At 50.9% G+C, this 12061-nt stretch overlaps 1 protein-coding gene across 1 annotated transcript in view; it reads left to right on the forward strand.

The window, feature by feature from the left end:
- LOC142312699 (UDP-glucuronosyltransferase 2A2-like) overlaps positions 1-12061 on the forward strand; it is a 142425-nt gene that overhangs the window by 47630 nt on the left and 82734 nt on the right. The window contains exon 2 of the mRNA XM_075351695.1: positions 10671-11467. Coding sequence (XP_075207810.1) covers positions 10753-11467 — 715 coding nt within the window. The 5' untranslated portion in view covers positions 10671-10752. The remainder of the gene's footprint in view (positions 1-10670; positions 11468-12061) is intronic.

Below are 12061 nucleotides of genomic sequence, written 5' to 3' on the forward strand. Positions count from 1 at the left end.
CATTTGTTTTTTAATTATTTCATGAAATTCATGAAATAATAAAAAAGGGCTTTCCTATATTTTTGGTTCCCAACCGGGTACAAATAGGCAGCTGGGGGTTGGGGGCAGCCCGTAGCTGCCTGCTGTACCTGGCTAGCATACAAAAATATGGCGAAGTCCACATCATTTGTTTTTTAATTATTTCATGAAATAATAAAAAAAGGGCTTCCCTATATTTTTGGTTTCCAGCCGGGTACAAATAGGCAGCTGGGGGTTGGGGGCAGCCCGTAGCTGCCTGCTGTACCTGGCTAGCATACAAAAATATGGTGAAGCCCAAATAATTTTTTTGGGTGGCAAAAAGTCCTGCATACAGTCCTGGATGGAGTATGCTGAGCCTTGTAGTTCTGCAGCTGCTGTCTGTCTGTACGGAGGAGAGCAGACAGCAGCTGCAGAACGGCAAGGCTCAGTCAGCATGCTCCATTCACTAGTATATGCAGGAGAGCAGACAGCAGCTGCAGAACTACAAGGCTCAGCATACTCCATCCAGGACTGTATGCAGAAGTTTTTTGCCCACCAAAAAATGACGTGTGCTTTGCCATGTTTTTGTATGCTAGCCAGGTACAGCAGGCAGGTACGGCTGCCCCCAACCCCCAGCTGCCTATTTGTACCCGGCTGGGAACTAAAAATATAGGGAAGCCCATTTTTTTTTTAATTATTTCACTTATTTCATGAAATAATTAAAAAACAGATGACGTGGGCTTCGCCATATTTTTGGGTCCAGCCAGGTACAACTAGGCAGCTGGGGATTGGAATCCGCAGCACAGGTTAGCCCAAGGTTTCTGGGCGCCTCTGCTGCGAATTGTAATCCGCAGCCGCCCCAGAAAATGGCGCTTTCATAGAAGCGCCATCATCTGGCGCTGTATCCAACTTTTCCAACAGCCCTGGTGACGGTGGCTTGCTGGGTAATATTGGGTTAATACTGGCTTTGTTTTACTAGCTAGTATTAAGCCAGAGATTCTTAATGTCAGGCAAGTTTGACCCGGCCATTAAGAATCTCCAATGAAGGGTTAAAAAAAAGTCACCACACAGAGAAAAAATACTTTAATAGAAATAAATACACAGACACACTTAGAGACTCCATGTTCATTACTCCCTCTTATCCCTCCACGATCTGGCTCTTCTGTCTTCTTTCTCCTTCAACACATGCAGCTCTGCTACATCAGCAGCACTGCATGGGGGAAGACGCTGTTCCCTGTGCAGTGTTTTGACTCCGTGAGTGAGAAGGAGCTGCTGCCTGTAAGCGGTGACGTCACCACTGACAGGCGCGTTGCTATAGCAATGGTGATCTCCGTTATTGACCGGCTGTGGCAGCCGGTTTATAACGTAACGGGGAAGCAGACCGGGAACCCAACCATGTGCCAGAGCATGTCGCCGATACACGGGGATGCACAAACGATCACCGCGTACTGAAGAGATGCACTGACAGGTCTTACATGACGCGTCATAGTCATGTGACCAGTCTGTAGCGAATGAGATAACAGACACGTGACTGGTCACATGGTTATTTTAACGTCACGGAAGGTCCTGTCAGTTCTGGTTACCGGGAGGACGCAGCGATCGGAAGGAATAGCGACATGAGACAGAGTGCAGGACGGATCGCGGGGACCGGTAAGTGTTATGGCAATGTTTATTAACTGTATGTATACATTTATAATGTGTTTTTATGTGTTTGTGATTGCCTCCCATTGTTTTCAATGGGGTTCGAGAGGTTCGTCGAACGGCTTGTCGAACGGGGCACCGTTCGACGAAACGAACGCGAACTCTAGGGGGCTGGCTAATCTCTAATCTTGACCTCAATTGCAGTAACGTCTCACACAGAAATGTGCCTAGTTTTCCGGCTCAAGCCATTCTCTTACTACCAAGAGTATGTGAGACCACTTGCGAGTGATTGCAAAAATACCATTGTGAGGCAAATCCCGGGATATGAAGATGAATTATGACTCCAGTCATAATCTCTCATCACTCCCTGGCAGTGCCCCCTCCCTTCTTGTTCTCAATGTCCAGCATCTGTGAAGGTGTTACACCTCCATGGCCATGTCCTGTGATATGGAAATGAGGTGGTGTGGGAACAATGGACACAGGATGACTCCCTGCCGTCACCCTGTAACAAGAGTTGTATCTCATTAGCAAGGCTATGGAACTAGCTAGACAGAACGACTCCAGTAAAAAATGGTTCATATCTCGCAAGCCATATTTCCGATAAATATGGCAACCATAAAAATGGTGTCTCTGCATGCGGACGATGCCGGCACACCCTTTTTATGGGAGCAGGACATTGGGAAATGCCCCAGGCGTGATATCAGCCAATGGGGAACTGGCAGACAGGTCATGAGTCCCCTCGTTCTGTAGCTAAATTCATAACTGTCACAATGAGAGCATTGGCGTCCGCCTACGACGCTCCCAGGCAAAGTTATGGCCCATATTCCATGTTGGGATATTGTCCATAACTCAAGCCAGGGGTGGAGCAGTGCTCCCTGTGAGGTCACGAAGGTAGGAGGGGACCTGGATTTGGCCAGGTTGATAACCCTACTTCGGCCATTTTCCAGTGGTCTTTTCGCTGGGGGCACGTGTAGGAAACATCTGTGGGAAGGATCCTAGAAACCTGGGTACAGCGCCCCCCTGTGGCCAGACGCAACAAGGTAACTGCTGGAACTGTGTATGCCTGTTTGTAACCCATGCTTTGATTGTAACTGTACTCTGACATATGTATATTCTGTAGATTCCCTATTGTATATATTGTAGTTTCTAGTGTGCTTTAGGCTGATTAAATTATATAATTAATCTTGGGCTGTTCTGTTATCTCGATCTTTAATCCCACGTCTGTGTGTTCGGCTAATAGTTACCGTAAATCGGTTGGTGGCAGCGAATTGTGCCAAGGATTATTGTGGGGAGGCCAGTGAGATTCGGGGAGATTTTATATATTCCGCCCGCGGAGGTCGGGGGAATATATACCTTACTCTCACCGGGGACCCTTCAATAATCGGCATAAGTAGTATAGCGGCCTCCTTGCTTATGGTCGGGCAATTCCATAATTGGCCTGACTATAAGAGGGGCGCTAGAGAGCGCGTCACGTGCTCTGTCTGTCGGTCGGGAGGTATAAAGGAGGGGTGACCCCCACTTGTTACCCCCCGATTGTGACGTACTGGTAGCCAGCGCGGGGGATTTTTGAGTGACCCCCCCGGTGGTTTGTGACATATTGGTGGCATAGCGGTGGGATCGAGATAATAGTGTGTGTGAGTGTGAGACCCATACTCCCAGACACTAAAGACTGCCTGCAGCAGCTGTGGCTGCTGGGGTCTTCAGACTAGCTCAACACTAGAGTGTCAGAGTGCAGATACTGTAAGGTGTGTGGAGGCATCAGGTGTCAGTTCTGTGTCAGTGACCAAAAGTCTGCAAGAATGGCTGATGGCACCAGGAGCAGAGCTATGCAACTGGCCAATGCTAAGGCAGGAGCCGGAGAGAGGGAGGACGGTGCTGTGGACAGCAATGAGGAGGTTGCCCACGAGTCCTCCAGGAGCTCGACGCCAGAAAACCGTTCTGCCGAGGACATTGCGCAACCTGGCACTGCTGGACAAGATGAGGAGCAGCTCACCCAAGGGTCCTCAACGAGCCAGATGCCAGCCCTCCGCTCTGCAATGGACAGTGAATCACCAGGCTCCGCAGCGGGCCGCAGATCACCACGTGCCATTCCACCGAGCCTGGGAGGCTCGGATAGCCTTCTTCAAATGGCTATGGCCCTTCTCCAGGCTGGAGACCAGAAGGGCTACAAGGAACTCCTGGCAGAGCGCAGGGCAGAGCGGCACGCAGAGCGTGAGGCTGCGGAGCGAGAGCGGCAGGCAGCGCGTGAAGAGCGAGAGCGACAGGCAGACCGTGACTACCAGCTGCAGCTAGCTCAGCTCCGGCCCTCATCAGCCACACGTGACCTTCGAGACACCAAACGTCCAAAGGTCCGTGTTGAGGACTTCCCAGTGCTGGAGAAGGATGGAGACTTGGACTCTTTCTTGACTGCTTTTGAACGGACTTGCTTGCAGCACCATCTGGACAAGGACCAGTGGGCCAAATACCTGACCCCCCGTTTAAGGGGTAAGGCCCTGGATATCCTTGGGGACTTGCCTGCTGAGGCAGATCAGGGCTACGACACCATCAAGCGGGCCCTGATCCAACAGTACAACCTCACTCCAGAGTCCTACCGCAAGAAGTTCCGGAGCCTACAGAAGGGACCAAAGGACTCCTGGGCTGACCACCGGCGGGCACTTGCCCGAGCTGCCGACCACTGGACCCAAGGCCTGCAGCTTTCCACCGGACCGGAGATCCTGGACTTGTTCATCACGGAGCAACTCTTGTGGAACTGCCCTGAGGATCTCCGCCAGTTCATCCGAGACCAGAAGCCAAAGGGGTCCACGGCTACAGCTGCCCTTGCCGATGACTACACCAACAACCGGGCCCCTGAGGCCAGGAGAGCGGCCACCAGCAGCACCTGGAGAGGGGGTAAGATGAATTCTGCGACTGCCCCACCTGCCCCTAGACTGCAGGGGGTGTCCCCCTCAACTCCCCTCTCCAGGCCCGTGGCGGAACCAAGACGGTGCCACCAGTGCAACCTACCTGGACACTTCAAGGCCATGTGCCCTCAGCGTCCCAAGGCCCCGGCTCCGTCCCCGTCCCAAGGGCCGCCCAAGGTGTATTGTGTGGGTGGGGGTGGTGGTAGGTCCCTGGACAGCTTCCAACCTGTCACCGTCGGCCGGTCTGTGACCATAGGACTGCGAGACAGCGCCTCGGAGGTGACTCTGGTGCGGCCTGAGATGGTGTCCCCCCAAGACTTGATCCCTGGAAAAACCCTCGCTGTCTCCGGGATTGGAGGCACTGACCCGGCGCTGCCTGTTGCTGACATTTATGTGGACTGGGGCGCAGGGCGAGGGGTGAGGGAGGTGGGGGTAACTGATCGGATCCCTGCAAACGTGCTACTTGGGACAGATTTGGGGCAGATAACCTCCCAGTTTGGGCCCCAACCAAGGGCTGAACCTTCAGCCCGTACTGACATGCCTCCGGACAATGTTAATGTGTTATCTATGAATGATGTAAGGGAGGAGGGAGTGAACTCTGATATTTCTGCTTGCACAGACACCATAGACACACACACAGCTGCAGCTGTGACAGGGGAGGGGGTCAGAGAAAGGTGTGACAATGCCTCTACAAGTAATCAGCCTGTGAGCTGGGATCTGTTGCCCTCTGCAGGGATAAGCAGAGAGCAGGGTGCTGCAGGGGGAGGACCAGTGTGTGGGGTGGGGGCTACCACAGCAAATGTGGGGTCCCCAGAGATTTCACAGCGGGGTTCTGTTGCTGCAGGAGGGGAACAGGCAGGTGAGATTGGGGCCGGTCCAGGAGCGGAAGTGCTCCCAGGTAAGATCTCGGTGCATGGTTCCCCCACAACCGGGGTGTCAGGAAGCCAGGTAGGTCTGCCTGAACCGGCGACTTGGTCAGGAACGGAGGAGGAGCAGGCACGACCCACGGTCGCAGCGGCTGTGGCCGCTGTCACCCGCAGTGGGAGTGCTGGAAGCCAAGGGGCCTCCCGGAGGTCCGATAGCTCTTCCCCTTCTGACCAAGTGGCAGCCGAGTCAGGTGGAGGCCAGGACACAGGTCCCGGGGTACTGACCGAAGATGTGACAGTCTCGTCGATTCTGGCCACATCTAGTCAGGGGTTTCAGGCAGCGTTAGAAGCTGACGACAGCCTGAAAGCTCTTAAGGAGCAGGCGGCCCAGCCTCCCTCGGACTCGGACCCGGAGCGAGTGGTCTGGGACCAAGGACGGCTGTACCGGGCCACGGTCCAGCAGGGTTCACCGGAGGCGTGGCCCAGGGACCGACAGTTGGTGGTACCCTATCCGTTCCGGACGGAGTTGTTGCGGATCGCACATGAGATTCCGATGGCCGGACACCTAGGGATCGCTAAGACCAAGGCCAGGTTGAACCAGCATTTCTACTGGCCAAAAATGGGGGCCGATGTGGCTGCCTACTGCCGTTCGTGTGAAACCTGTCAGAGAGTGGGGAAGGCGGGGCCACGCCCCAAAGCCCCACTGGTATCTCTGCCCATCATCGATGAGCCTTTCAGGAGGGTGGCTGTGGATCTGGTCGGCCCGCTGGCCATCCCCAGCAGCTCCGGGAAACGCTTCATACTGACGGTAGTGGACTATGCCACCCGGTACCCAGAAGCAGTGGCCTTGTCGTCCATTCGGGCTGACAAGGTGGCCACCGCATTGCTGGAGATTTTCTCCCGAGTGGGTTTTCCCCAGGAAATGCTCACTGACCGGGGGACCCAATTCATGTCCCAGCTGATGGAGGCCCTCTGTAAGCAAGTCCAGGTGCGACATCTGGTGGCCAGCCCGTACCATCCACAGACTAATGGCCTGTGCGAGCGGTTCAATGGCACCTTAAAGCAGATGCTTAAGATGTTGGTCGACTCCCATGGGCGTGACTGGGAGCGGTATCTCCCACACCTGTTATTTGCTTACCGGGAGGTTCCACAGGCCTCAACAGGATTCTCACCGTTTGAGCTCCTGTACGGGCGACGTGTGCGGGGCCCCCTGGCTCTGGTGAAAGAGGCTTGGGAAGGGGATTTGGCCACCCCTGGAGTGTCGGTTATCGAGTATGTCATGCGCTTCCGGGACAAAATGCAGGCCTTGACGCAACTGGTACACGACAATATGGCTCAAGCCCAGGCCGATCAGAAGCGTTGGTACGACCAGAACGCTTGTGAGAGGACCTACCAAGTGGGTCAAAAGGTGTGGGTACTGGTCCCCGTACCACAGGACAAGCTTCAGGCAGCCTGGGAAGGCCCATACCTCGTGTACCAGCAGCTCAACCCTGTAACGTACCTGGTCACCCTGGACCCTGCCCGTGGAAGGCGGAAGCCCTTCCATGTGAACATGATGAAGGCACATCATGAGCGGGAGGCATGTGCGCTCCCCGTGTGCAACCTGCCCGAGGAGGGAGAAGCGGAAACCCTCTTGGATATGCTAGCCCAGGTTAGGGCAGGCGGATCCATTGAGGATGTGGAGGTTGGCCACCAGCTCTTGGAAGACCAACGGTCCCAGCTGTGGGCCACCCTCCTCCCCTTCCGGGGGTTGTTTACCAACCAGCCCGGAAGGACTGACTTGGCTGTCCATCACGTGGACACTGGGGATCATCCCCCGATCCGGCGTTCAGCATATCGGGTCTCCCTGGAGGTGCAGCAACACATGCGCCAGGAGATTGACGAGATGCTGAAGCTGGGGGTGATCCAGGCATCCAACAGCGCTTGGGCCTCGCCTGTAGTCCTCGTCCCTAAGAAGGACCGAACCACTCGGTTCTGCGTGGACTACAGGGGGCTCAATGCGGTCACGGTCGCCGATGCGTACCCAATGCCACGCATCGATGACCTGCTCGATCAGTTGGCCGGGGCTCCGTACCTGACCATCATGGATCTGAGCCGGGGATATTGGCAGATCCCCCTGACTCGCAAGGCCAGGGAACGCTCTGCCTTTATTACCCCATTTGGACTGTACGAGTCCACGGTGATGCCATTCGGGATGAGGAATACCCCTGCCACTTTCCAGCGGATGGTCAACACCCTGCTCAAGGGACTTGAAGGGTACGCGGCCGCGTACCTGGATGACATTGCCGTCTTCAGTCCCACCTGGGAGGACCACCTAGAGCATCTAGCACAGGTGCTCAGGCGGATCCACCGGGCAGGTTTGACCATCAAGCCGGGAAAGTGTCAGCTGGCCATGAGCGAGGTCCAGTACCTCGGTCACCGGGTAGGCGGGAGAACACTGAAGCCCGAGCCTGAGAAAGTGGAGGCCATCGCATCCTGGCCCACCCCCAGGACCAAGAAGCAGGTGATGTCCTTCTTGGGGACTGCCGGGTACTATAGGAGGTTTGTTCCACGCTATAGTAGCCTGGCAAAGCCCTTGACGGACCTCACCAAGAAGAAGCTGCCCTCTGCAGTCGATTGGACAATGGACTGCGAGACAGCCTTCCGGGCCCTAAAGGACGCCCTGTCCAGCCCGCCCGTGCTACAGGCAGCCGACTTCACGCGGCCGTTTGTAGTACAGACCGACGCCAGTGACTTCGGCCTCGGTGCGGTGCTCAGCCAGGTGGACTCTGCGAGCCAAGAGCACCCAGTCTTGTACCTGAGCAGGAAGCTGTTACCAAGGGAAGTTGCCTATTCCACGATGGAGAAGGAGTGCCTGGCCATAGTGTGGGCCCTGCAGCGTCTGCAACCCTATCTATACGGGCGCCACTTCATCGTGGAGACGGACCACAATCCCCTCAGCTGGTTGCACACCGTCTCTGGGACGAATGGGCGATTGTTGCGATGGAGCCTTGCGCTCCAGCAATACAACTTCACCATTCGCCACAAAAGGGGCCGTGACCACGGTAACGCAGACGGGCTGTCCCGACAAGGAGAGGTCGCGGACGGGCGCACGGGGGAACACCGGAGTGTGCTGCCCCCTAGCGCCCTCAAAAGGGGGGAGGTGTGAGGCAAATCCCGGGATATGAAGATGAATTATGACTCCAGTCATAATCTCTCATCACTCCCTGGCAGTGCCCCCTCCCTTCTTGTTCTCAATGTCCAGCATCTGTGAAGGTGTTACACCTCCATGGCCATGTCCTGTGATATGGAAATGAGGTGGTGTGGGAACAATGGACACAGGATGACTCCCTGCCGTCACCCTGTAACAAGAGTTGTATCTCATTAGCAAGGCTATGGAACTAGCTAGACAGAACGACTCCAGTAAAAAATGGTTCATATCTCGCAAGCCATATTTCCGATAAATATGGCAACCATAAAAATGGTGTCTCTGCATGCGGACGATGCCGGCACACCCTTTTTATGGGAGCAGGACATTGGGAAATGCCCCAGGCGTGATATCAGCCAATGGGGAACTGGCAGACAGGTCATGAGTCCCCTCGTTCTGTAGCTAAATTCATAACTGTCACAATGAGAGCATTGGCGTCCGCCTACGACGCTCCCAGGCAAAGTTATGGCCCATATTCCATGTTGGGATATTGTCCATAACTCAAGCCAGGGGTGGAGCAGTGCTCCCTGTGAGGTCACGAAGGTAGGAGGGGACCTGGATTTGGCCAGGTTGATAACCCTACTTCGGCCATTTTCCAGTGGTCTTTTCGCTGGGGGCACGTGTAGGAAACATCTGTGGGAAGGATCCTAGAAACCTGGGTACAGCGCCCCCCTGTGGCCAGACGCAACAAGGTAACTGCTGGAACTGTGTATGCCTGTTTGTAACCCATGCTTTGATTGTAACTGTACTCTGACATATGTATATTCTGTAGATTCCCTATTGTATATATTGTAGTTTCTAGTGTGCTTTAGGCTGATTAAATTATATAATTAATCTTGGGCTGTTCTGTTATCTCGATCTTGAATCCCACGTCTGTGTGTTCGGCTAATAGTTACCGTAAATCGGTTGGTGGCAGCGAATTGTGCCAAGGATTATTGTGGGGAGGCCAGTGAGATTCGGGGAGATTTTATATATTCCGCCCGCGGAGGTCGGGGGAATATATACCTTACTCTCACCGGGGACCCTTCAATAATCGGCATAAGTAGTATAGCGGCCTCCTTGCTTATGGTCGGGCAATTCCATAATTGGCCTGACTATAAGAGGGGCGCTAGAGAGCGCGTCACGTGCTCTGTCTGTCGGTCGGGAGGTATAAAGGAGGGGTGACCCCCACTTGTTACCCCCCGATTGTGACGTACTGGTAGCCAGCGCGGGGGATTTTTGAGTGACCCCCCCGGTGGTTTGTGACAACCATTATTTAATTTTTCATTAAGTACAAAACATTTAGGTTAGATCATTACTAAAAATACATATATTAAGGCAGAGAAGATGAAAATAAACTGGTAATTTGATCAGTTTCCATGGATTATTGTTGAAGTTTAGGCAGTGCCCATTCTCACAATGGTTTCAGATACCTGTGAAATCCTGATTAAGTCAACATTGTCTAATGATTATTGCAGACAATAGGATTTATAGTTCTTACAGGATAGAGGATTTAATACCTCACATAAAGTGAGTAAAGTGATATATTTTCTTTTTTTTTTACAGTCTTAAGTTCGCACACTATAGGGAGGGGGCAAGACGGGGTAGAAAACGGTACAAATCTCTTGCCTATTTAGTGTTGTCTTCTGATAAGGGAAAGGTTCATATGTGTCTGAAGCTCACAAGGCAGATTAGTCACTGGCATAAAAAACAGACATTAAGGTATGGGAACAATTTTCTCTGTCACATCTATCTATCTATTAGTAACTCGCTATCATCTATGTATCTATTTATCTATCTATCTAATATTAACTATCATATATCTATCTATTATTTACTATCTATTTATCTATCTATCTAATATTAACTATCATCTATCTATTATCTATCTATTATCTATCTATTAACTATCATCTATCTATCTATTATCTATCTATCTATTATTTACTATTAACTATCTATCTATCTATCACTCTATCTATGATCTATCTATCTATCTATCACTCTATTATCTATCCATCAATCTATCTGCCTTTCTGTCTCTGTCTGTCTAGGTACCCATATTTCTTTTTTTTTTAGGTTTTTCTTTTTATATTTCAGATTGTTATCTTGGCTGGAGATCACGATTTACTTTACATGGTGCAGGAATCCTAACATTGCGTTATCTTCCACTAGATTAACAATGGCTGCACTTACACAATTACTGATTGCCCATATTTTTCTTACCGGGACCATATTCTGCGGAAATATTTTGATCTGGCCAACTGAAGCCAGTCACTGGTTGAACATCAAAGTTATCATGGAAGAGCTAATAAACAGAAACCATACTGTGACAGCATTGATATCTACAGGTGCAGCTTACATTAGTGCAAATGATAAGTCCTCGTTGGTGAATTATGAGACCTATAACGTCCCCTATAATAAGAGTAAACTTCTATCTATAATTGATGACTTTGTGAAGCTCTGGATGTATGAAAAGGTATATATGAACTTTTTTCAATTCTATGAGCGTTTCAGCAGTCTGGTTAGTGAAATCAATGTGATGATAAAGGAAAACTGTGATTCTGTTCTTAAAGACCAAGACTTAATGACAAAACTTAAGGCAAGCCAATACAATATTGTGTTAACTGACCCAGTCACCATGTGCGGAGACCTCATAGCAGTGACCTTGGGGATACCATTCATTTTCTCATTGAGATTCACACCTGCATCAGCAGCAGAAAGACATTGTGGGAAATTGCCATCAATTCCATCATACACCCCAGCATTCCTGTCAGAACTGAGTGATAGAATGAATTTTTCAGAACGGATATCCAATATCATCTCCTACATGGTGCAAGACTACATATTCTACTCCTTGTGGGGTGAATGGGATTCATACTACAGTGAAATTTTAGGTAAGGCATTTTGAAGTGACCTATTATATTTAAGTTGTTACTTGTACAACACATCAGTGATATTTGATCAATGTATGAGATAAAATATATACATGCACATAAAGTAGGATATTTCATGAAGATGAGAAGGCACAAGCCTCCATAAATAACATCTTCTAACATGTCTCAATGACCTGTCAGAAGATGGTAAAAGAGCACCTGTCATCAGGACAAAATTGGACAATTATTTTGCTCTTATGTTATTCCTGCTGCTCTTCCGAGTATTCTCTTTTTTTTTTCTAATCTACCATACAGTTCCAAAATATGGGCTTTTTTTAAGTGCTAATTGTTTTTGGTCTTTTTCTAATGAGGTGGGGCTTATAGGGTAATAATGCAAAGTAGCCTAATGACACATCCCCAAAGAACCCAGTAAGCCACACCTCATCGGTAAAGACTCTAACATTTTGTACCAAATAAAAAAGCCAATATTTCTAGAACTGTATGGCGATTTTAAAAATACACAAGTCATAATACTCAGGGGTGCAATGGGAATAAAAAATACTGTCCACGTTTGACTTGGTGATAAGTCTTCTTTAAAGATGAACCTTCCCTTTA

Source organism: Anomaloglossus baeobatrachus, chromosome 1 (assembly GCF_048569485.1).
Source record: "Anomaloglossus baeobatrachus isolate aAnoBae1 chromosome 1, aAnoBae1.hap1, whole genome shotgun sequence".
In the NCBI taxonomy this organism is placed as follows: Eukaryota; Metazoa; Chordata; class Amphibia; order Anura; family Aromobatidae; genus Anomaloglossus; species Anomaloglossus baeobatrachus.